The sequence below is a fragment of the Desmodus rotundus genome, chromosome 12, assembly GCF_022682495.2.
Source record: "Desmodus rotundus isolate HL8 chromosome 12, HLdesRot8A.1, whole genome shotgun sequence".
Taxonomy (NCBI): Eukaryota; Metazoa; Chordata; class Mammalia; order Chiroptera; family Phyllostomidae; genus Desmodus; species Desmodus rotundus.
Genome location: NC_071398.1, coordinates 45,174,941 through 45,200,782, shown reverse-complemented (window position 1 = coordinate 45,200,782; position 25,842 = coordinate 45,174,941). Strand labels below are relative to the sequence as shown.

General features: G+C 53.0%; 1 protein-coding gene and 1 pseudogene across 1 annotated transcript; one reads left to right on the top strand and one right to left on the bottom strand.

Annotated features, from left to right (window-relative positions):
• Positions 1–5,574: 5,574 nt before the first annotated feature.
• Positions 5,575–10,132, bottom strand: LOC112312828 (serine racemase-like; annotated as a pseudogene).
• Positions 10,133–11,695: 1,563 nt separating this feature from the next.
• On the top strand, positions 11,696–13,320 carry LOC139440471 (tetrapeptide repeat homeobox protein 2-like). Its single transcript, XM_071220097.1, has 3 exons — positions 11,696–11,804; positions 12,084–12,253; positions 12,718–13,320. The coding sequence occupies exons 1-3, from the start codon at positions 11,696–11,698 to the stop codon at positions 13,318–13,320; spliced, it is 882 nt and encodes a 293-aa protein (XP_071076198.1).
• Positions 13,321–25,842: the final 12,522 nt, after the last annotated feature.

The window sequence follows — 25,842 nt, the reverse complement described above, 5'->3', positions numbered from 1 at the left end:
TTTTATCGTGATTTTACATAGTGTGTGTGTGTGTGTGTGTATATATATATTTATTTATTTATTTTTTGGTTTAGAAAGAAGGGAAGGGAGGGAGAAAGAGAGCATGAGGAATATCCATGTGAGAGAGAAACATTGATGGGTTTACCTTTCCTCCACACCCCAGGGGACCGAACCCGTAACCCAGGCGCGTGCCCGGACCAGGAATCAAACCAGTGACCTTTCAGTTCATGGCCAACCAGCTGAACCATATCAGCCTGGGTCTTCTTATCGTGATTTTGGAGCGTGCTCTTTATACTTATAAAAAAAATGTGCAGCACGACAGTGCACCGTGTTCCGCCAGCAGCAACCTCCCACATCTCGTGTTTACCGTCTCTCTTGATGGAAATGTTTGTTTCTTTTGTGCGGTAACAGATTTGTGGCTCAGGAGCGACAGGCCAGCCAGGCCATACAGCTTGGGCGAGCACTACCAACTGGGTTTGCGCGAGTACAGTCCACCATGTGCACACAGGGACCAAATCACCCAAAGGGGCATTTCTCACAATGCATCCCTACTGTTAAGTGGGACGCGACTGTATTTATCCCAGAGAATTAAAGTTATGTGCACAATAAGAGTTGGACAGAAAAGTTCATAGCAGCCTTTAAAAAAAAAAAATGCTAGTCCCAATGGGGAGAGAACTCCAGTGTTTATCAGGCGGGAAAGGAGTAGATTTTGGCCCAGCCATAGAATGGAATAGTCCTCAGAAAAGCACAAGGAACCCTTTACTGCAGGCAGCGTCCAGAGCACAGGGCACAGGTCCCATTGTGATTCATAAGTAAGGAGCACACCTTTGTCTCAGAACCAGCCCTGGGCAGAGTTTCGAAAGCCCTTGGAGTTTTCTTGGAGGAGAGTGAGGAAGGTATCTTTTGTTACGTTAATGAGATTATTTTGAGAAAGCCTCCAGTGACTTATCGGTGGGCTGGTTGCAGGGAAATCAACACAGGATTAGAGGGTGCGAATTTTAGTCCCTCCTATTCCCTACCTCCGGAGATTGGAGAGGAACTGGAGATTGTTATCGGCAACATTTAATTGCTAACAGCCAATGATTTGACCAACCATGCGGATGTAATGGAGCCGCCAGAACAAAGCAAAAAGATGAGGTTCCGAAAGCTTCCAGAGGGTGAACCAGAACTCTGTCTGCCTGCCTGGAGGGTGTCACGCCCCAATTGTCTGCCTGCCTGGAGGGTGTCACGCCCCAATTGTCTGCCTGCCTGGAGGGTGTCATGCCCCAATTTGCCCAGCTCGTTAGTTCCTACCTTTGGGACCCTTTGGCACCTGGCGGAGTGTACTGCATTCAACTAGCTGTTCTTATCCTTTAATCTCTTTTTCTAATAATCTGGTAATCTTGTTAGTAAATGTTATCTTGAGTTCTGTGAGATGCTCTAAGTAAATCCCTCAAACCTGTGAATGGTGAAATGCAGTCTCTAGTGTCAAGGGATTTTAGGTGGAGCGGGGAGGCCATGAAAGAAGTGGGCCTCCTGCACGTCCTCACAGGGTGGGACTGTGAGCTTTTAAACTTGGCGCCAAGCCACAAAAACGTCAAGGTCTCAGCAGAAAGCACCTGCAACTGGCTGTAGTACCTGGACTGCCCACGTTCCGCCCAGACTAGCTTTCTGCCTCCCACAGCAATCAAACCTCTTTCTAAACAACTCATGCAAATATTCCTCCCCCCCCATTCCTTAAAAAAACAAAACAAAACAAAAAAACACCCTGATTTTACTCCTGAGTGGGATACTCTTCAGGTTGCTGCCCAAACCTGTGACTCCAGATTGCAATTCCTTGATCCCAAATAAACACTTTTGCCTGCTTACTGCTTCCTAGGAGTTTTAGGTGGACGGCACCAAAGAGGAGGTCATGGGACCAGGCGGTGTATGGCCTGTTGCTCAGGACCACAGGTGACGACCAGGACTTGCCAGGCTTTCTGCAGGTGTGTGTGTGGGGGGGGCAGTCTCGTGGGCTTGAGCCATAAAACCTGTGAGACAGGTTGCTCCTGGAGACAAAGAGAGAAACAGAGCCACTTGGAAACGGAGCCTGAGTGGCCCTTCCAGAGAACTGCCTGGAGCATTTTATTCCCCAGACCTCTGGGATGTTAAAAGCAGGGCGAAATGACCCTTGACCTGGGCCTCAGCGGCCTTGTGGTCCCCAAGCATGGTCTGCTTACAAAGGTAACAAGTTGGCCACCAGACCCATAACTACAGGACTGAAAATTAAGAACACTGTTTGGAATTGACGGGACCATGCCCCCTGCACTAATAGAAATGCCTTCCTTCTATTGCTGTAATTGTCCCCTTGCCATTCCCACGCACCCGCCTCGCCTTTGTCTCCACATTGGAACACTATTTGGGCTTCTGCCCCAATCAGTGCGTCCGAATAGCTGTTCTTATGGCTCTCCAATAAACATTCATTTGCCTCTTGGTTTGGGGAGACTTTTGATGTCCAAGTTAACAGTGTCTCCACATACACGGTGTCGGAGCTGAGTTAACTGCTTGGTGTTGTTGGAAAACCCAGAGCAGACTGTACACTTCCCAAGTTCAAGAACACACAAGTCCTTGGCTGGGTGGCTCGGTTGGTTGGGGCGTTGACCTGTACACCAAAAATCGAATTGCAGGTTCTGTTACCAGCCGGGGCGCGCAGCTAGGTTGCGGGTTTGACCCCTGGGTCAAGGTGTGTACAGGCGACATCCCATCTATGTTTCTCTCTCACATCAATGTTTCTCTCTCTGTCTCTAGTTAATAATCAAAAAAAGTTAAATAAGAAAATGGTTGCCAGGGGCCGGGGTAGTGGGGAGAATAGCGAGGAATGGACGAGGGTTTCTTCTGGGGGAGGGAAAGGTGTTCCAGAGTTAGACAGAGGGGGCAGCTGTGCAGCACGGCGAATGTGCTGAGTGCCCGTGAACGGCGCACTTTACAGGGGTGCATTCTATGGTATGCGCTCTCAAGCGATACGTGTTTTACTTTATTTATTTTTTAAATTTCTTTTTAAAATTTTCCTTTTTTTATTTTTCCACACTTCTTATTGTTGTTCATCAATATGTACTATGTTTGATATCGGCAAATTAATCGCCTGCAGAGGAGATGGGGTATGGGCTGCAAAGTGGCCTGTGGGAACTTTCTGGGTGGTGGAATGCTCTGTGTTTTGATAGGCCCCAGGAGAAAAGAACCTGTCAAAGCACCTTTGAGGATTAGCTGCTTTTCTGCAACAAGAAGAAATGAATAATGAGACACACAAAATGCAAAAGGATTTCCCACCCTCGATGCTGAAGAAAAGACACCAGACAGAAAAGAGCATGTGGCAGAGAGAGAGGGGGGGGCATGGTATGCTCCAGTTTACCCAAATGACAAAATCCAGCACCCCTGCCTCTGGCATTAGAAGTCAAGACCCTGCTGCCTTTGGTGGGGGCAGAAGGAGCAGGTCAGGGGACCTGAGAAGGGCTCCCGGGACACCGATCCTGTTGGCTTCTTGTTGTAGGTGCTGGTAAATTGTGTTCACCGTGTGAAGATTCATCATGATGTACTTCTTCTCACACATGAAAGAGATACAGACAGAGAGATGTACACATACATGTGTTATTGTGCATTACATATAATACCTAATACATGTTATAGTTATTATATTATTATTTTTATATATTATAGATAACACTTCCTGGGCCCCACCAGGGTTGAAGGAGCCTGTGGGGCTGGAACAGGTCCTAGGGACATCAACGCTGCAGTGACCGGACCACGGGGACACGCAGTGTCCCATATGACCGGCCCAAAGTCCCACATCCCTGGGGCCTGGAACCCAGAGACAGGAGGGCGCCGGAGTGGGACAAACTCAGGGGCGCGTTCCCACACACCTACAGACCATAACCTCCGTGCAGGTGGTCCTGGTACTGGGCAGGCGGTCAGCTCGGGAGCTGAGGATCATCACCCCGGTCTTCACAGGAGGAAACTGAGACTCGGAGAAGTGAGTGTCCTCCAGAGACACACAGCTAATGACGGAAGAAACAGCATTTGGGCCTAGGCTTGTCTGCCCGTCCAAACCGGGCCCTCGACGGCCCTGCCTCACCGGCCCAGGGCCGCAGGGGGACTTTCTCTGGGACAGACACACCTGGGGCCTCTGCAGCTCTGCAAAGCTGTGGAGGACGCAGAGGATTTCTGTTGGTATCAGTTGCCTCACTCACTGCTTACTGCACTACAAGTTAAAATGGAGGAATTTAAGATATATATATTTCAATTGATTAAGAATATATTGAACATTGTGCATTAACATTTTTCTCTCTCCCTGGCTGGTGGGTGGTGCAATGGATTAGAGGTCACCCCAGCACCAAAAGGTTTCGGGGTCCACGCCCTGCCGTGCACCTGCGGGAGGCAACGGATCAATGTTTCTCTCTCTCTCTAAAAACCATAAACATATCTTTGGGTGAGGATTAAAGAATATTTTTTTCTCTTCAATGCTTTACTTGGACACCCTAAAACTGCAAGAAAGATCATGTCAGAGACCCCAGGGCTCTGCCCTGATTCCTGGCAGATCAGATTCTTCCAGAACATTCCCAGGCCACCAACATCCAGGTCATCTCTGAGGGCCCTGGTCAGACACCCCCAGATCCTTATTTCCCCCCATCTCCAGAACCGCCTGTGGCCCCCAGAGGGAAAGAGAGGGGAGAGTGGGTAGGAAATCAGGATTTAGGCCCGTAATAAAATTTAAAAAATCAACAGTATTCCCATCCTCCTAACCCTTTAAATGATGTTGCCTGCCCAGCGGGGACAGCGACACCTCTGTTCCCTCACCCTTCCCTCTGCTTCCGCTGCTCCATGTCCTCTGTCGCCCCCTTGTGGCCATCCTGGGACCTGCGTCTCCCCCAGCAGGTTCTCTGACCCTGTTCTGGTCCCACTTAGCAAATGCTCCAATCCTCTTAGGCCAGGCCAGCCGCCGCAGAGCGGAGAGAGAATTAGATCAGATTTGGGAGACAGACAAGTGACAGGCTACGTGCGTTGTGCTGGGTGAGGGGGGAGAGCAGACAGGCTGTGAGGTAGAATGAAAACTTCTGCTTATCTGAAATGATAGGAGGGGGTCTGAGGCTTCTGCCACACTGACACCCCAGGAGGAGACAGAGGCAGCAGTGAGAGGGGAGACCCAGGGTCAGAGAGGGCCCCTGGGAGCCGAGATGTCCTGTTCCCAACGCCTGGGAAGTGGTTTCCCACTTCCATTCGTGGTCACCCCAGAGCCTAACGTTTCTGTCTGCTCTTTTAGAACATCCCTCCTCCCTCTACGGGCCCCATTTCCTCCTCCGGAATGATTGCCTCTTGGCATGTATGTCTTCTTAAAAAAAGATTTTATTTATTTTTAGAGAGAGGGGAAGGGAGGGAGAAAGAGAAGGAGAGAAACATCGGTGTGCGAGATACAATGATGGTTGCCTCTCGAGCGCCCCCTACTGGGGACCTGGCATGTAGCTCTGGCCAGTGCCCTGACTGGCTATGGGACCCGCCACCTTTCGGTTCTCAGGCGGAGGCTCCATGCACTGAGCCCCACCAGGCAGGGCAGCATGCGTGCCTCTATGGAACAGATATTGGCAGTTCCTTGGGTCCCTGCACAGCGGGGGGCGTCTTGGGGAGGAAGCACAAGTCTTGAGAGATGCAGCGAAGTTGCCCCGCAGCTGCCCTGAGGAACACCCAGATCTCCGCCTGCTGCAGGTGGACCCTGGTTAGTGGCGAGATTTCCACGGCAGGGCAGCAGGTGGCCCTTGAGGGCAGTTTTGTCTTCAGCATCTGATGAAAGCTCAGGGCCTCGCCCCAGGCGCGCCGCTCTGCAGAAGGCCCCAGGAACTCCAATCTGAGGAACGGCATTCCTTCCTGGCCCTTCCGAACAGGGCAGGGGGAAGATGCCGAGGCAGAAAGCTATTTGTCCAGGGAACCAGCCCTTCCCAGCACCCCTGCACTTGGCCGGGAGTTTTCCCACCTCCTCCGCACCGGACTGGCGCCCAGACCTCGCCCTGTCTTCGCACAGCCGCCCCAGCACCGCCTCGAACGATCTGAGTTCCCTTTTGACCCGCTCTGTAATTTTTATTTATTTATTTTAGGATTTTGAAAGCTGTTTAAGACAGTAAGATGGGAAGTTAATGGTGACAGGGAAACAAAATCAGCAAGTGTCTGGAGACACCAAACCCCATTTCTTGCTTATGGGCAAATTAAACAAGAACAGATTGGGAAGCACTGGCCTTTCAGGCTGCTTCATCCAATGGACGGAGGTGAAGCCCACATTTCCACCACCGAGCACAATACAAACGTTCCTTACCTGTGGGGAAATTGTTTGCAAAAGGCAGAAGAGCAGCCACACCAACGTCAGCTCCCCAATGCCAGCTGTGGGTGCAATAAGCAGTTCCATCCTCTCCCACACCAGCCGGGTCGCATACTTAATTCCATCCTCTCTGATGGTGCAGACATCGCCCCGAGGTCCCTTCTAATAGGCCAGGTGGTTAAGCCTATGCTGAATTTGACACCAACTGCTATGGAAGGTCCGGGTTGGGTTGAGGGTCAGTTCCCCTTTCAGTTGGGATTGGTAGCAGTCAAGGGTTCGGCAGCTCATACCTACCTTCACACAAGGTCTAAGAGCCGTAACTGTAATTGCTCTTCCAGCAACTTCCCCCTCCTACAGGTAGCACCAATGCATCTACCAAGGGAACCTGGGGTTCAGCACTTCCGTGGCAATTGTCCCTTGCCCAGCCATCACTGTGGGATCCTGGTTGGGAGAAAGAGAGGGAGAGAAACATCAATGTGTGGTTGCCTTTCACATACCTCCCACCAGGGACCTGGCTTACAACCCAGGCATGTACCCTGACTGGGAATCGAACCAGTGACCCTTTGGTTCGCAGCCCACGCTCAATCTACTGAACTACACCAGCCAGGGCTCTTCCACCATTGGTTTTGTAACTTTTTCTCTGGACTCCTCACTCTGTTCCCTGAGCACTACAGAGGCTCCATGGGCTTGTCGTCCCACTTGTTCACAGCTGGGAGCTGTCTGAGGCAACACAACCTAAGCAGGAACTCCTTCCAGTGCAGCAGCAGAGGCCAGAGCCCAGCCACGATCTGCACTGCTGTGAGCAACCACAGCTTTGGGCTTTTCCGAAGTGGCAGGAATCGAACCCCTGACTATGAGAAGGGCGCCACCAATCTGAAAAGATCCAGCTTTCTGGAAGAGTTCACATTTGAAGAAAAGATTGCGCCCCATTACTTGATTCCCAGTGGGGCCCCCAGCTCCAGCCTCAGCTCACCTTCCCACTTTGTGCTTCTTTGCATTGTTTCATTCTTTCTGTTTTTATTCTTCACCCGAGGATATGCTGATATGTTTACTGATTTGGGGAAGGGAGACAGCGCGAGAGAGAAACAAGTATTGATGTGAGAGAGAAGCATCCATCCACTGCCTCCCCATGAGCCCCAACTGTGCATCAAAGAGCAACTTAGACGTGCACCCCAACTGCTGCTCCAACCTGAAATCTTTGCTGTACGGGAGGACGCCCCCAATCCACTTAGCTGCCCAGCCAGGGCTGAGGAGTTATATTCTATACAGTCACCTGAAACTCCGAAATAGCAGCTTCCTTTCTGCCCCTGCCGAGCCTCTGGTGAGCCTCTGGTTGTGTTTTCACCAACGGCTCAGCACGTGCCCTGGTTTTGTGTGGTTCTGCGTATAGACACCTTATGGCATATAAGTGATGGGCTCTGTCACCTGAACTCACGGACGGCAGCACGCAAAGATGTGCCTGAGGGAAGCTCATCCGTGTACTTTTGTCTTTCTCGGTAAGGCACACCAGAGCCTTCTGATGCTTAGGGACAGAAGACCGCATTTTGGAGCTATGCCTGGGGACCATTGTAAGCAATGAAATAACCAACAAAATGTAGAAAAATTCCCCGCACCCTGGGTTATATCCAAAAGAATTGAAAGCAGGGACTCAGATGTTTACGGGCCTGGGTTCACATCTGTACTATTCACCACAGCCCGGAGCAGTCCAGTGCCCACCAGCGGACGAATGGAGAAACAAGAGATAGTATTTACAGACAATGGAATATGACTCAGCCATGAAAAGGGATGAAAATTTTATAGATGCTACAACACGGATGTTCCATTATGTGGGGTACTTGGTCAAATTCACAGAGACGGAAAGTGGAACAGAGGTTCCGAGGGGCCGTGCGGAAGGCGGAGGGGGTGTCGGTGTTGAACGGGGCGGAGTCTCTGCTGGGGATGATGCAAAAGCTTTTGGGTGTAGATGGCGGTGATAGTCGCTCACATCGTGAGTGTACGCAATGCCTCTCAGCTGTATTCTTACGAAAGGCTGAAATGATAAATCCTACGTAGTGCATATACTACCTCGATTTTAAAGGCTCAGAAATGCAAACATTTCAGCACTGAATATACCCAGAGGACCCGTGTCTCCAGTGCAGGAAGGCAGACTATTTGCGTGCCCCCTGGCAGCAGGGAACACCCCAGTATGGCATCCACAAATATGGGGGATCGGCCGTACTTCTGAGTGAAAGAAGAGGCAGAGGGCAATGTCTACAGACATCGGGAGGAACCCCAATGGACAAAGCCAGGCCAGAAGCCGACTACCATCTCTCCAGCAGCCCATCATTGTTTCAAAGCCCAGCTTGACCTCCCTCCCCTGCGCCCTGTTAGAGCGCCCCCTCCCCCACCACGGAGTGACGCCTCTCACTGCAGAGAGGGCGGGAGGCGTCTGCCACTTGTGTGCGTCTTGGGGGCAAGAGGTGGGTCAACCATGGGGGTGATGCAGAATCCAGGAGTGCGGAAAATAGCTTATGTGTGTGCGTACATGCGGTTTTTGGGTTTTTTTTTTTTTTTTTTTTTGCATATTGTGTCCCTTCTCAGAAATGAGACATTACTCGCTGGCAACAACTCATCATTAGCGGTCACCTCGAGCTTTTCTCATTCTAAACAACGGAGTTAGGGAGCAAAAGTCTCCCAAGGACCCAGAACCCGCTGGAAACAGGAAGTCAGACCTCCTCCGCCAGACGCACAGCCCAAACAGCACGCGGAAAATCTTCAGTTGTTGCTAAAAGTCCCTCCTCTCACGCCTTTTAACCGTTCATTAGTCTGGCGTTGCCAAGCATTATTTAATTGTTCTCTTGCTCCCGGACATGAATTAATTCAATGAACGCAGTTCACCGATATGTCAAAAAGTGTATATTTGTGCCTGTTCCCAGTGGACAGGAATTCTCCCAGAGCAATTTTTTCTTTTGACGATAAATCTGTTGGGACAAAGATACTATCCACAGCTGATCCCTCATCCCCCGTCACCGACTCAGGCTCCCACATCCCTGAAGAAATTCCCCCACCAGCCTACACTCCATGGATGGGAAGCGAAGGCCACTCCCTCCTCCCGCACCCCGCCGGGTCTGCAGGCAACCCATTGCTCTCGCCCCGATCAGCCCAGTGGACAAGAAAAGGAGCGTGATGTCCGCTTTTCCTCTGTATTGCTACATGCCCCTGCCGCAAAAGCCACCCGTTTAAAGCACGCAATTCAGAGTTTTTCAGTTCACCCGCAGAGTCTCCCATCCACCACCACCAGCAACGGGAGGACATTTCCATCACCCCAGGTAGAAACCCAACCCAACCACACCTGTCTCCAGTTACTCCCGACTACCCCTCCCCCCCCAGCCGCCCCCGCCACTAGGGAGTTGTCCCGGGATTTTTTGCTAAATGAGGCCGACACTATACGCCCTTTTGTGGCCTGTTGGAAGGCTCCCCCGCGTTGCGGCATCGGTCAGCATTTCGTTCCTTTTCGTGGCTGAATAATATTCCGTTGCACGAATACACGAGGCTTGGTTTCTCCCTTCCCCAGTTGATAGTGGTTTGGGTTTGTCTTTGCTTTTCTGGCGATTGTGAACTGTCAACTTGTCCATCCACCCACACCTTTCCTGGCCGATTACAGGGCTGCACTCCCGAATCCCCGAGGGCTTTCCCGCCCCTCCCCCCGCCCCAGCCTGGTTACAGGGTCATAGGCGTGTCAACCTGTTTGACGAGCACTGGCCATGGCTTGCGGCATTTGCCAGCATAGAGCGTGAGGTAGCGGGCCAAAATTAGGAGCGAAATCTCAATGAACATGTCTGTATGTTTTATTCAGTTTGAATTTGATCTCCCGAGAAATTTGTAGCTCGCCGACGGTGAGCCTTGTGAGCCAGGCTTAGCCTGACAATGGACCCCTAGGCCCCACCAGGGTCCTGCCACAAGATGAGGTCGCCTAGGGGTCTGGCCAGAACAGATTCATCTCCGCTGTCTTCCTGATAGTCGTTGGCGGAGGGACGCGGACAGATACCACCGAGTCCCTCGCAGAAACAACCCACCCTCCAAATATGACAGAGGGAGGTTTACTGGCGCCTCCCCACCCCCTCAGCCGCCAAGCCCAGGGTGGACCCCTCTCCTCATCTTTGCCCATCGAATCAGCACAACGTTACACTTAATCTCCTTTCGACAGCAGCGAGAGGGGGCCTCTCGTCACACGTTGCAGACCACGGAAATTGCTCGGTTTTCCCGCGTTGCCATCAGGGCCCGCCTCGGGTCTGGCGACCAGCGCGCTCCCGAGAAGCGGGAGAACCGTGGGAGGACCTAGGAAAGCCGCCCTGAGCCGGGAAGCCGCGGTTGGGCGCGGGAGGTGACCCCAGCCACCAGATCGCTCCGCCGCGTCTCTCTCGGTACTTGAGCCCTAGTGAGCCGCCACTCGCACCGAGGATAATAAAAGTCCCCAGGGGGTGAGCGCTGTGAGTTGAACTGTCTCCTGACCCGAGTCCCCAGCAGACCCTGGACAGGAGAGGAGCCCGGCCTGACGTTTCCACGCGGGTCTGCACCGCTCGCAAGGGCTGGATGCAGTGACCAGGGACACACAGAGCAGACCCGGTTCATTCGTTCACGGCCGACATCGGCTCACTGTCCACCTGGCCCCCTCGCACCACCACCGGGGAGGAAAACCAGCCCCTACGAATTCACGCCACGGTCAGGGCCAGTGTGTCTGAACCCTGCCCGTCTCCCGGGCCTGGGGACCACCGGACAACAGCGTGGAGAAATGCCCGTGGGCTCTGGGCACCTGGGAGGAGGCTGCTGGGTGGTGGGGCAGGTGGGACGCCCAGGACTGGCCAGGGAGAGGGTGGGCCCGCGGCACTGGCTGGACCCGGGGAGGGACGTTTCCAGCAATGCCTACCCCCCACCAAGGAATGGTTAAGTCCCCGCGACTCCTCACCCCACGTGACCCCACCCTACCTTACTCCACCCCCTTCCCGAGCTACAGCCCCAGGCTATCTGGCCTCTCAGGTTCCATTCCCCAAGATAGGCCCCACACACAGTAGGTCCTCAATAAAAGGATTAGTCCAGGAATGCGTCTCCTGAGGGGGCGTGGCCAAGGGTGAAGGTGGTTTCCGAGGACCCGGAGGTCCCACTCGGGGGTATTTAAAGCCCAGACCTGGAAGACAGAGCATCAAACACGGCAGACTCAGCAGCATCCAGGATGCAAGAACCCAGGTCTTGGGAGGGTGAGTCTGGACCCACCGAGGCAGGAAGGGAGAAGAGGCGGAGGGCCGAGGCTGTGCCAGCGGGCTCTTGGGCGTGCAGAAGAGGACCCCTTGTCTGGGAGGGCCTAGTGAGTTTGGGGCTGGAAGGATATTTGGGAGCAGCGTGATGAGAATAGGGCCTGGCACCCGCAGCCTCCTGCAAGTGCGGGTGGCTCCCTGCAGCGAGTGGAGGGTGGTGAAGCAGGTGAGGCGGGAACCACCTGGCGCCAGGCTGCGTGAGCCTGGGTCCCCGCATGCTTGTGCGGGCTGCGGGCGCTGTTCTTGTGCCCATTTTGAAGATGTGGAGACTGAGGCGTAGACGGGTGAGGGGCCGGGTCAGGAAGGTGGAGGGTCTGGGCGGCTGGTCTGGATGCCAGGCTGCACCCACAGCGCGGCCCCGACCTTGGCCTCGGCCCCCACTCCCATCCTCGCCTGCTGTCAAGGGCCTGGCCCAGGTGGGGTTACCTGGGGACTGTCTGTGAGGCTCTTTTGACACCATTTTCCTCTTCCTCCAGGCTTCTCGCTGCCCCTAAGGCCCCCAAAGCGGCAGCGACGGCAGCGCTCGGTGTACAGCGTGGTACAGCGGGATGAGCTGGAGAGGTTCTTCCAGAACAACCATTACCCGTCCTACGAAGAGCGCGAGACCCTGGCGGCCAGGCTGAACCTCCAGGAACAGCAAGTGCAGGTACCTCCCAACCCAATCCCACGGCTTGGAGACCACAGGCCGCCTGCCCTCCCTCTGGGCCGCAGGTGGGGCGGATGAGGGGCCAGAGAGCCCAGTGCTGCCCGGGGTCACCCCGATAGCAAGGGATCACCCGTGTGGACCCAGGGCCCAGCCCCGAGCCCACCTCACCCTGTGTGGTGCAAACCGGCCAACGCAATTATCCCCAAAGCGATGCCCCGGAGTCTCCCCATGCCTGGGCCTCAGGGCCTCTCTGAACCCGGGGTGCTCTGGGGCAGACCGCGTCCTGGCCCCTGGGTGTCCCCGCCTGTGGCCACTGAACCCAGGAGCCAAAAGCTGGGTTGTGGGGGGAGGGAGATGTGTGAGGCCACGTGGCCCTCCTCACCTGGGCCGCCTCACCCCTGGGCAAAAGTGGGTGCTGCAAGCTCCTGTCCTCTTACACTTGCTCCCGTCCCCTCTCACCCCAGGTGTGGTTCAAGAACCGCCGGGCCAAACAGACTAGGCTGCAGGGAGGAACCAGAACCAGGCAGCCTGGCTCGAAAGCCTGCGCCTCGTCCCTGGGCCCAGGAGTCCACAGGGCCGCACCTGCTGCAGTGGGACCTGGGTTGCTAGACGAGCTGGTACTGCCCTCGCCTCCTTGGTTCACTGAGGACCCAGTACAGCCCTCGGGTCCTGGTTTCGTCGAGGACCCGGTATTGTCCTTGGGTCCTGGGTTCGCCGAGGACCCGGTATTGCCCTCGGGTCCTGGGTTCACTGAGGACTTGGAGTCCCTTTGGGACCTATTGTTTCCCGAGGATCCCGAGTCCTCCGGCAGCTCTATGCTTCCTGGGGGCTCAGGTTTCCACAACCCCTTGGGAGGCATTGCAGCAGCGGAATCCAGTGCCTCCAGCCCCCTGCAGGCCTGGGGGGCTCCTGCCCAGGACGCCCAGAATCCGGTCCCCGGCGCAGCCGCTCCAGCTGCATCTCCAGCTCCGGTTCCAGCTCCAGCCGAGGTCCCAGTCAGTCTTGAGGACTCAAACGACGGGGATCTCTGGCCAGACATTGATCTCCTGGATCTGCTGTCCCTGTGAGACCCGTTAGAGGGACCCTCCTCCTCGCCTCCTCCATCTGGGAACCAAGGAATGGACTCTGTGGATGGGAAGGACTCTGACCCCAGGATGTCCCTGGGTCTAACGGGGCATCTGTCCCAGCGAAGTCCTCCAGACCCCGTGGGACCAGAGGCGACCAGGGTGTCTGTTCCAGCACCGTGGGCCCAGGCGGGTGCGGGAAGCAGGGCTGGCGGGGCTTGGTGGTGGGTTACTCTGGTGCAGCGTGAATCCACTTGTATTTCTCTAACTTTGGGAGTTAGAGGTCCGCTGCGGAGATTTACAGTCTAAGTATCACACTCAGCTCTTGCTGGTGTGGCTCAGTGGATTGAGAGCCTGCCTGGGAACTGATGGGTGGCCCGTTTGATTCGCAGTCAGGGCCCATGCCTGGGTCGAGGGCCACGTGGGGGCGTACAGGAGGCAGCCCACCCGTGTTTCTCTTGTACAAGGATGTATCCCTCTGGCTCCTTCTCCCTCCCTCACCCTGTGTGTAAAACCAAGTAAATGAAATAATTAAAAAAAATTAAAATCCAATCTAAGTCTATCGTTTCTTTCTTCATGAGAATTTTACAAAGGTTCCCTACAAAGTGTTTTGATTTTAATCGTCATGGGCTTAGGCACAGATTTATGTGGGTTCAGTTCTAGCGCTGGATTATTGCCTGACTTTTTGGAAGGTATTTTCAAATACGCCCTATTTATAGGACTCAGTTGACCGACTTTGTTATCAGTTGATACTATTATTTTGAGGCAGGGACCTGACTCCAATTGTTCAAGTGCTAATGGCTTACCTGGACATTGCGGGGGGATTTATGATTTGAAAATTAATAAAGTGCATGGTTACCTTGTAAACACTGTTTCCTGCAGGGACTGCGAGTTTGCCTCCTCCTCGGGTACCCCCAGTCCAGCAGGGTGGGAGCGCCCCTGACCCCTTCTCTCTGCTCCTTTGTCTCCACGTCCCGCTTCCTCTGCCGGCCTCTTGTGGCCGTGCTGGCCCCTGCGTCTCCCCCAGCCGGTTCCCTGACCGGATCCTGGTCCCACACAGCAAACGCTCCAACCCTCTCAGGCCAGGCCAGCCTCGTCGGAGCACAGAGACAATTAGATCAGATTTGGCGGCCGGTCTCGGGCGCACTGCCGGCGGGGAGTGCTGGGGGTGCGCGAGGGACAGGCGGACTGGCGGGATGCAATGAAAGCCCCTCCCGCTTCCCGGAGAGACCCAGGTAGGGTTGCGCGCGAGCGCGCGAACGGACGCACGCGCAAGGACGCACCCGCACACCCCCACACCACTGGAACCAAAACTCCATTTAGACCCTAACATCGTAGGAACTGCAGGAAGAAATCCAAGAATTTCCCACCTATCCCTGCAGAGGGAGCTCAGGTGGGGGAGACCTTGGGGAAGTTCTTGAGGGCAGGAGGTAGGAGATGAGTTTCGGATTCGCACCCTAGGCAGAGGCGGGGGTGGGGGTGGGGGTGGGGGGAGGGAGGGCAGAGCCCACGTCGCGCTGCAGATACGCAAGGACCTGGCGTGAATGGAAACCGGATTCATTTTCTAAAGAATGGAGACAGAGTTTGCACAAGTCCGGACTGACCGAGTAGAAAGTGAGTGGATTAAGTGACACAGGGTACGTCCCTTGCTCATCTTCTCAGTTCCTTTCCACCTCCTTCCCCAACCCTCCTCCCCACCACACACCCTTTTTCTGCACGCGGGATAATACCAACTCCTAGGAAGCTCCACCCTAGGTCTCCTCACAAGCCCAGGCTGTGCCCCGACCATCCCCAATAGCAATGCCTGGGCTTCTCCCTCAGTTCAGGTCTTAAGTTCCCCATAGCTGTGTCTTCCAGGGTAGTGCCAGAGCAAGAATTTCTCTTTGCCTAGCTGTAGCAAAATTAATTAATTAATTTAAAAAAATTGCGCCCTCAGTCACATGGCTATGGGCTCCCTGTTGAAGTTGCTGACGCCTACCGGGGACCCTGCGCACCACACAGGTCCGTCTGTGATGGTACCCACGGCAGTCCTTGCAGACCTATTGGTGGTCTCCATGGCATCCGTGGTAAAGATGTGAATCTGTGCGTTTTGCTGTGGAGAAAGTGAAGCTTTTAGACTCAGGGCGTATAGGAAGAGAGTTCATTGTACCTTGAACGCACGGGTGAAGTTCAAGCTTAAGGCCGTTCTGGGTGAGTGGGGTGGAGAGGGCAGTGGTGCGGGTAGAAGGGTCCTTGCCTGGTCAGACGATCAGAGAGGGGAGGAGGAAGCCAAAGGGAAATCCGGAGAGCCCAGGAATGAGGGGGCAGAAGGGGCCAGAAGGGTCTCTGAATTCAGCAGGTCCGAGTCAGCAGAAATAGCTAGGGAACAGCGTGGTATGGACTGGGACCCGGAGATAGGGGGTGTCCCACTCTCCAGGTGGAATGAATCTGGACCAGACTGTAAGAAGGCAGCCAGATCCGAGGGACTGCAGGGCCAGGCAGGCAGATGATCAGCTTCTAGCTTGTGTTTCTCGGATGCAAAGATGGCAACTGGAGAAAATTGAAGAGGCAAGCCGATTTCCAGCAGTGACAAGTGGAGTCTTTGAGTGGCGCCGAGGATAGAGAGCTATTTGAAGTAGACAGAATCACTGTTTGAAATCCAGGGGTGCTGGCTCTCATCCTGGCGAGGGGGAAGGTGGGCATTGGACACCTCACCTGGAATCTGCTCTCTGTTGCCCCTTCCACGCAGACGTATTACCTGGCACCTCCAACTCCAGTCTGCCAGGCCCTTCCCTAGAGGACGCGCACCCCACAGGGGGACCTTCACGTTTAGCCATTTGCTTCGTCTCAGATGCCGTGGGCCTCAACTTTGTCTCCTGCCGTTTTAACATTTTTATGCAGCAGGGTCTCTGGGAGTGAGAATGAAGGGATTCATTCCTACATGCAAACCTCAGTCACTGCTCTGCTGAGGAGCAGATGGACTCAGTAGACACAGAGCTGTCAGCATGAAGACCACACCAAGAGTGGAGTTTGTGAATAGAAAATTCAAAATTGCTGTATCTGGTTATCCTTGTGCAGAATTCACACACACACACACACACACACACACACACACACACCCCACAAAAAAATTTAAAAAAAGGGAGAGAGAGGCACACACACAAATTAAATGCCAAAAAAGAAAGATTTTAAAAAATGGGTCCCAGCTGGTGTGGCTCAGTGGGTTGACTCCCGGCCTGCAAACCAAAGTGTTGCTCCTTCGATTCCTAATCAGGGCACATGCCTGGGTTGTGGGCCTGGTCCCCAGTAGGGGATTTTGGAGAAGCAACCACGCATTGGTTTCTTTCCCTCTCTTTCTCCCTCACGTCCCCTCTCTCTAAAAATAAATAAATAAAATGTTTAAAAATGGCCATCGTTGTTTTTGTAGTAAATGAGTACACTATGTGCCCATAATTTTGCTTGTAAAAAGAAATTTAAACCGTTGTTTGACTCTGTACTGGAAATTCTGCTAAATAAAATGCCTAATAGAAAATAACCCTGAAGTAGTGGAATTTCAAAATTGTTGTTGCCGTGAACACATTGCGAGAGATACAGCTGGGTCAGATGAAGATGTGGTTCATTCAGGGGAACCCACAGGGCCGGGAGATACCGGGTGTCCCCATACCTGTGGTAATGCTTCTGGACCACTAGGGGGCATCGCCACACCACTGCTCCGGAGCCGGGGACCTTGGGTGGGATGGGAGAGACGCTCCACATTCAAGTGGGAGAAAAGACACGCAGATAAGATTCTATTTGTTTCTGTGAGTCTAATGTGAAGCTAAAACGAAAAGAGCCAGAGGATGCTAATTTGGCAAGGATTGGGAACCCTGTCACCCGGGAATTTGAATTGGAACCACCTGTTGCACGCACGCCTTTGGAATCCACAGTCCCAGCCCTGGGCGTCTGCCCAATGGGGGTGTCCGCCGAGGGACACACGGAGACACACATTCCGAGGCGCGTGAGGGATTATAGTCCAAATTGGAAACTTCCCAATCGCCCATCAACCATCTAACGAATGAAGTAAATTTTGCTCCAGTCGCTCCGTAACATACTGTTTGTGAGCACAAGCACTTAACGTGAGATCCGCCACCTTAACGAATCGTAGATGGACAATACGGTATCGTTACCTGTGGGTACAACTCTATAGCCGGTCTCTGGACCTTACGCACCTGGTGTAACCGGAACTTGGTACCCGCAGCCCTGGGCAGCCCCCACTGTCCCCTCTGTCCAGCAGCTGGCCTATTTTAGATTCCTCACCCAGGGGAAGCTGTGCACTACGTGTCCTTCTCTCTGGCTCCTGGCACTTAGCCTACCGTCCACCAGTTTCATCCATGTTGCCGCAAATGGCACAATTTCCTCCTTTGAGGCTCCTTAATCCTCCATTTGTGTGTACATTGCATGGCCTTTATCCACCCGTCTCTCGAACATTTTCCGGGACAGCCCACGTTTTGGCCAAAGCCGTGTTTTAAACAGGGAAAAGCTGGTGGGGAAGGAGCCCAGATTCACCCACGGGAGCATGGGTCACTGAAACGCGTCTCCATAGTAAATACTGAACTAGTTACGTAGTCAACATGGTGCAAAGCACGTATAAAATACGGGGTAAAAATGCCGGTTGGTGACAGCACCATACGGTACGCCATTTATGTAAGTTTCCAAGGCTTCCACTGATACTATATATCGGTTCCGGTCCAATCACGTGAGGCTGGAACTTACAGACCGCAAGGTCACAGGAATGAACAACTGGGGAGATACAGGCGATGGAGAGAAAAGGAGCCTTAGCTGCTTTTGTAATTTTATTTCTCATTTTTATAAAATAATTTTGGGAATAGCTTTGGTAATATTTATATTATTTTGTATCCTTCTAAATGTATTACATGTTTTTTAAGAGCTTGGATGTCACACAGTGAACTAGAGGTGGCCTGTTAATTTTTAACAATCAAGTTGTCAAAGTCCAGAGATTTCATCATTGAAGCCTCCGGGATGAAATAATTGGTTTCCCGCAGATTTGGCCAGCCTTTCACAGCAGGAGAACAAATATTTATTTTTATGAGACGTAGAAGTCCTTCAACATTATTCCCATGGGAACAGCTCTCGAGGAAGACCTGCCGTCTTCTCCTGGAATCTTTTCTCAAAGACTTCAGCTTGGGTCACCGTGAAGTGACTTTTCCAGTCCCCAGCAGTGCCTGAAAAATGTAAAACAAGACTCAGATCAGAATAGGGGCAGGTCTCAAGTCCCCAACGCATCTGCTCGGTAGTTAATGTCGCAGAATGACCAGTGGGCCACTGGTGGGCCTCTTCCTGCCTGCAGCCACACCTGTGCGGTGCATTCCCACTTCCCTCCATCTGGAAACGATCTCCTCCATTCTCCTCTCTCCCAGCCTACCCTGCACACGCACCACTCACCGACAGTAATGCAGCTCTCATTCAGACGCATCTAGAATCTGGCCATTTCTCACCACCTCTCTTTCCACCACCACCATGGCCCACGCCAGCACCATTTCTCACCTGGACTAGGAGGGTGTTAGACTTGTAATGAGTCTCTCCGTTTAGGATCTTTCTCCTTTCTAAGTCGTTCTCAGCATGGTGGCCATCTGATTCCTCCAGAGCAACAAGTCACTTCCTGCTCAGGTTCTCCGAGGACTTCTGGGGTCAGTCGGAGAAAGTGCCACGGCTTCCAGGTGGCTTAAGGTGACTCGGTCCCTCTCATTTCTCTGACTCCGCCTCTTATGACAGTCCACTTGCTCACGCCACTCCCTCACGCTGAGTCTTCTGATTTGGCCCCCAACCTGCTAGGCACCGCTCCCTTCTCAGACGGTTTGCAGTTCCCATCCTTCTTCCTGGGGTGCGGCTCGTCCGGGAATAGCCCTGTGGTGCCCGTTGGCTTCTTCCAAGTCTTCGCTCCATTGCGGTTTTCTCAGTGGGTGGCGCGTATCTCCACTGTGTGTTTTAGGAAGTCATACACTTTGCTTTCTGAATCGCCAAAGGCTTACTGTTCCGAGGCACGGACGCACGGCGTGTACTCCAATGTTTGTTGGCAGGGTGACGGCAGAATCGGGGATGTTCTATTATTACCCCGTTGCACACACAGGTGAGGAGACGGAGGCCGTGAGAGGCTGCACAGGTAGAAAGCGATAGAGATGTGGATTTGAAGCCAAAGATTTGACACCAGAAGCCGTACTCTTAATTTATGATCATATTATTATTTTGCAGGTCCTATAAGTGAATACTTGGGCATTATATTAATATGGTAACTAATTTAACACGTTAGTTAAATTAACATACAACAGAATGATAGATACTTATATATAAATTAGGAATATAAATTATACACTTATGTGCATAGAAATAATTGAGCAGAATCGCTGATAAATAATTGCTGTCCTATACGCATGTGCTGCCACTGTCGGGCTCATCAACATCATTACTGGAACAATTCTTATTAGAATCGATTTCCTATGCTCACGTGTCCTCCATAACACGCCCGACTTGTCGTAAGCCACAAGCAGCTCTTGAGGTACCAGAATCTCGGAAAATTCAGTATGGCTGCCCCGGAGGAAACATCAGCCGAGAGAACGATTCTGGGCAGGCGAACCTGAGAAATCCAACAAGTTGTCTGCTTCCAAAATGCGATGGTATGAAAGGCACAGGGTAGACAGTCCCACTGCAAAAGGGAGAAATCAGAAAGAAGAAAGGCATCGTGGGTCCCAAGCCAATCCAATCTAGCAGGTCATCGTCCATTAAATTAAAATTTTTTTAAATTAAAGTGTAGTTAGCATGTAATATTATATTTGTTTCAGGTGTGAGACATTTATATATCTTATGGAGTGATCATGGTAAGTCCCGTAACCCTCTAGATTTCTCTTAAAGGTGTTGTTTGTGTATTTTTGGAGGGAGGGGAAGGGAGGGGGGAGGAGAGGGAAAGAAACGTCGATGGACTGGATATACCGCAGTTGCCTCTCACACGCCCCCAGCTGGGGCCTGACCTGGCCTGCAACCCAGGCGTGTGCCCTGACTGGGAATCGAACCGACGACCTTTCAGTTTGCAGGCCGCACTCAATCCACCGAGCCACACCAGCTGGGGCTCCCTCTAGATTTTAAGGATCAGGAATTCGCCTTTTTGTCCCGCTGCTCTGACCTTCTGGCCCACTGGGGTGGTGGCCCGCATCCCATCTGCCCTGAGGGGCAGCCCCCACCATTTGTGGTCTCTTGAATCATTTACATTCTTCCTTCCATGGGTCATCCTGGACGGTCTTGAATTTCAGGGCTCTGGGAATTTCAGGCTCCTCCTATCCGGTGCAGGGGACACTCTTCATTCACCTTTAGCCCAGAGGCATGGATGTGAGTAATCGCTCACCACAGTGTCTGACAGCAACACCGGCTCTCAGCTGCGTGCAAGGTCTCTCCTCTCTCCTTTGTCCAGCTGAATCATTGTTTACACACGTCCCTGTGCAGGCTGGGACTTTGTGCTAACTCAGCAACGCGGCAGCACCAACACGACCATCCCCACTCCTGTCCTCGCCTCCCTGGTCAATCCCAGCTGGCAAGTCGGCAGGTGTGGCAAGTTCACCCGGACACTGTGTACAGCGGACACCCCCACGCCAGAATCACAGGAGACAGAATCTGAATGGCCTGCAAAGTCAGGTGACCACTCCAGGTCTAATCAACCCCCTCCAAGTGTCTGCAGGTCACACCAGTCCTTGGAAAAGAGACCCCCTGATAAGAGTATATGAAGAGCCCTGGCTGGCGTAGCTCAGTGGATTGAGCACCGGCCTGAGAAGGAAAGAATTTCTGGTTCGATCCCCAGTCAGGGCAAATGGGTTGCAGGCCGGGTCTCCAGGGAGCTCACGAGAGAGGCAACCACACATTGATGTTTCTCTCCCTCCCCTTCCTCTCTGTCTAAAAATAAATGAATAATACAATCTTTAAAACAATCATGTGAATTCTCTGGGGGGATGAGCAGTTAAAGTTGACAAGTTCAAACACTCCCTGGTCCCGACTGTTAGTGCCCTACTCTGAGCACAAGAATGCCCTGTGCGTACTCCGCTGCCTTCTGAAGGAGGGCCGTTTTCATTGGCCTTTTCGAGTAAGTGATCCCTTCTTCCCATCTAAAAGCCAATTGGGCGGGAGAAAGTAACTGGATATCTTGTTTTCCCTTCATGACCAGGAAGGGGCTATTCTTGAGGACTAAGTTAACTTCTTCTGGTTCTAATGTCTTGCCCAGGCATCGGCAGATGTTCTGTAGAGTGCTTCTTGTGTCCTGGAAGAAGAAAATGCCAAAGAGAGGGTAGGGAAGGGAAAGGGCGAAGGAAAGGAGACGGGAAGGAGAAATGGCAGGAGGAGGAGCAGAAGGAGGGAGAGGAGGAGAGGGAGAGCACAGAAGTGTGGAGTTGGACGTGACCAGGAGGGAGAAAGGGAAGAAGGGAAACAGAAAGAGAACAACTATGGAAAAGGCCGAGTCCACATGAATTTCCCAGTGTAACTGAATTCGGGACACCTTGCCAGTAAAATATAGGGCGGCGTAGGTTTTCTTACGAGACTTTTAGAACGTCGTCTGGACAAGTACGAGGTGGGTTAAGCGAGGGGAGGTTTAGGGAGGACTTGACAAAGACGTAAAGGGTTGATTTCAAATGCTGAATGTCCCATCAAGGAACATGGTTCGTCATAAGGAATATTTGAATACCAATGGAGGTTTATGAGATCTTTTTTAAAAGATCTCATATTTTATTGATAATGTCATTAAAGTTGTCCTGACTTGTCCTCCTTGCCTCCCTCTACCCAGTGCCTCCCACTCCCTCAGGCAATCCCCCCACCATTGTTCACGTCCCTGGGTCGTGCATCGAAGTTCTTTGGCTTCTCCATTTCCTACTGCACTTTACACTGCACTGGCTCTTCTGTAACTGCCTATCTGTTCTTAATCTCCTCACCTCTTCCCCCATTCTGCCCCTTCCCCCTCACAGCTGGCAACCTTCCAGTAACTAACTTCTTTTCTCTTGCTGCTTTTAAGAGTTCCTCTTTCTCTTTAACCTTTGGTTTTGTAACTATGATGTGTCTTGGAGTGGGTTCTTTGCATCCATCATAATTGGCAATCTCTGTGCTTCCTGGACTTGTATGTCTATTCCCTTCACCAACTTAGGGAAGCTTTCTTTCACTGTTTTTTTCAGAGAGATTTCTAATTTCTTGCCCTTTCTCTTCCTTTTCTGGCACTCCTATGAGGCAAATGTTGGACCTCTTAAAGGTGTCCCAGGGGCTGCTTACACTGTCCTCATTTTTTTTTTTTTTTTTGGATTCTTTTTTTCTTCTTGTTGTTCTGATTGGTTGATTTTTTTTCTTCCTTATGTTCCAAATCATTGATTTGATACTTGGCTTCATCCACTCTACTGTTGTTTCCCTGTAAATGGTCCGTTAGTTCAATTAGTGTATCCTTGGGTTCTGACTAGGTCTTTTTTATGCTGCTGGGGTCCTCACTGAGTTCCTGGAGAATCTTTATAAACAGCGTTTCAAACTCTGCATCTGATAGATTGCTTATCTCCGTTGCCCTTAGCTCTTTTCCTGGAGGTTTGCATCTTGGGGGCAAGAGGTGGGTCAACCATGGGGGTGGGGCAGAATCCAGGAGTGCGCACAAATACCTTAGGTGTGTCTGCATACATGCGTTTTTGCTTTTCTTTTTGTTTTTGCATGTGCTAATTAAATGTGTCCCTTCTCAGAAATGAGACATTACTCGCTGGCAACAACTCATCATTAGTCGTCACCTGGAGCTTTTCTCATTCTAAACAACGGAGTTAGGGAGCAAAAGTCTCCCAAGGACCCAGAACCCGCTGGAAACAGGAAGTCAGACCTCCTCCGCCAGGCGCACAGCCCAAACAGCACGCGGAAAATCTTCAGTTGTTGCTAAAAGTCCCTCCTCTCACGCCTTTTAACCGTTCATTAGTCTGGCGTTGCCAAGCATGATTTAATTTTTCTCTTGCTCCCGGACATGAATTAACTCAATGAACGCAGTTCACTGATATGTCGAAAAATGTATATTTGTGCCTGTTCCCAGTGGACAGGAATTCTCCCAGAGCAATTTTTTCTTTTGACGATAAATCTGTTGGGGCAAAGATACTATCCAGGGCTGATCCCTCAACCCACCTTACCGACGCAGGCTCCCACATCCCTGAAAAAATTCCTCCACCAGCCTACACTCCATGGATGGGAAGCGAAGGCCACTCCCTCCTCCCGCACCCCACCGGGTCTGCAGGCAACCCATTGCTTTCGCCCGGATCAGCCCAGTGGACAAGAAAACGAGCGTGACGTCTGCTTTTCCTCGGTATTGCTACATGCCCCTGCCGCAAAAGCCACCCGTTTAAAGCAGGCAATTCAGAGTTTTTCAGTTCACCCGCAGAGTCTCCCATCCACCACCACCACCAGCAACCGGAGGACATTTCCATCACCCCAGGTAGAAACCCAACCCAACCACACCTGTCTCCAGTTACTCCCGACTACCCCTCCCCCCCCAGCCGCCCCCGCCACTAGGGAGTTGTCCCGGGATTTTTTGCTAAATGAGGCCGACACTATACGCCCTTTTGTGGCCTGTTGGAAGGCTCCCCCGCGTTGCGGCATCGGTCAGCATTTCGTTCCTTTTCATGGCTGAATAATATTCCGTTGCACGAATACACGAGGCTTGGTTTCTCCCTTCCCCAGTTGATAGTGGTTTGGGTTTGTCTTTGCTTTTCTGGCGATTGTGAACTGTCAACTTGTCCATCCACCCACACCTTTCCTGGCCGATTACAGGGCTGCACTCCCGAATCCCCGAGGGCTTTCCCGCCCCTCCCCCCGCCCCAGCCTGGTTACAGGGTCATAGGCGTGTCAACCTGTTTGACGAGCACTGGCCATGGCTTGCGGAATTTGCCAGCATAGAGCGTGAGGTAGCGGGCCAAAATTAGGAGCGAAATCTCAATGAACATGTCTGTATGGTTTATTCAGTTTGAATTTGATCTCCCGAGAAATTTGTAGCTCGCCGACGGTGAGCCTTGTGAGCCAGGCTTTAGCCTGACAAAGGACCCCTAGGCCCCACCAGGGTCCTGCCACAAGATGAGGTCGCCTAGGGGTCTGGCCAGAACAGATTCATCTCCGCTGTCTTCCTGATAGTCGTTGGCGGAGGGACGCGGACAGATACCACCGAGTCCCTCGCAGAAACAACCCACCCTCCAAATATGACAAAGGGAGGTTTACTGGCGCCTCCCCACCCCCTCAGCCGCCAAGCCCAGGGTGGACCCCTCTCCTCATCTTTGCCCATCGAATCAGCACGACGTTACACTTAATCTCCTTTCGACAGCAGCGAGAGGGGGCCTCTCGTCACACGTTGCAGACCACGGAAATTGCTCGGTTTTCCCGCGTTGCCATCAGGGCCCGCCTCGGGTCTGGCGACCAGCGCGCTCCCGAGAAGCGGGAGAACCGTGGGAGGACCTAGGAAAGCCGCCCTGAGCCGGGAAGCCGCGGTTGGGCGCGGGAGGTGACCCCAGCCACCAGATCGCTCCGCCGCGTCTCTCTCGGTACTTGAGCCCTAGTGAGCCGCCACTCGCACCGATGATAATAAAAGTCCCCAGGGGGTGAGCGCTGTGAGTTGAACTGTCTCCTGACCCGAGTCCCCAGCAGACCCTGGACAGGAGAGGATCCCGGCCTGACGTTTCCACGCGGGTCTGCACCGCTCGCAAGGGCTGGACTCAGTGACCAGGGACACACAGAGCAGACCCGGTTCATTCGTTCGCGGCCGACATCGGCTCACTGTCCACCTGGCCCCCTCGCACCACCACCGGGGAGGAAAACCAGCCCCTACGAATTCACGCCACGGTCAGGGCCAGTGTGTCTGAACCCTGCCCGTCTCCCGGGCCTGGGGACCACCGGACAACAGCGTGGAGAAATGCCCGTGGGCTCTGGGCACCTGGGAGGAGGCTGCTGGGTGGTGGGGCAGGTGGGACGCCCAGGACTGGCCAGGGAGAGGGTGGGCCCGCGGCACTGGCTGGACCCGGGGAGGGACGTGTCCAGCAATGCCTACCCCCCACCAAGGAATGGTTAAGTCCCCGCGACTCCTCACCCCACGTGACCCCACCCTACCTTACTCCACCCCCTTCCCGAGCTACAGCCCCAGGCTATCTGGCCTCTCAGGTTCCATTCCCCAAGATAGGCCCCACACACAGTAGGTCCTCAATAAAAGGATTAGTCCAGGAATGCGTCTCCTGAGGGGGCGTGGCCAAGGGTGAAGGTGGTTTCCGAGGACCCGGAGGTCCCACTCGGGGGTATTTAAAGCCCAGACCTGGAAGACAGAGCATCAAACACGGCAGACTCAGCAGCATCCAGGATGCAAGAACCCAGGTCTTGGGAGGGTGAGTCTGGACCCACCGAGGCAGGAAGGGAGAAGAGGCGGAGGGCCGAGGCTGTGCCAGCGGGCTCTTGGGCGTGCAGAAGAGGACCCCTTGTCTGGGAGGGCCTAGTGAGTTTGGGGCTGGAAGGATATTTGGGAGCAGCGTG

What these genes read in the sequence shown, in the direction of transcription:
- LOC139440471 (XM_071220097.1), top strand. Translation starts at nt 11,696, where the DNA reads ATGAGAATAGGGCCTGGCACCCGCAGCCTCCTGCAAGTGCGGGTGGCT. An exon ending in ACCACCTGGCGCCAGGCTGC is followed by an intron (nt 11,805 to 12,083) that starts GTGAGCCTGGGT and finishes CTCTTCCTCCAG; the next exon opens with GCTTCTCGCTGCCCCTAAGG. An exon ending in TCCAGGAACAGCAAGTGCAG is followed by an intron (nt 12,254 to 12,717) that starts GTACCTCCCAAC and finishes CTCTCACCCCAG; the next exon opens with GTGTGGTTCAAGAACCGCCG.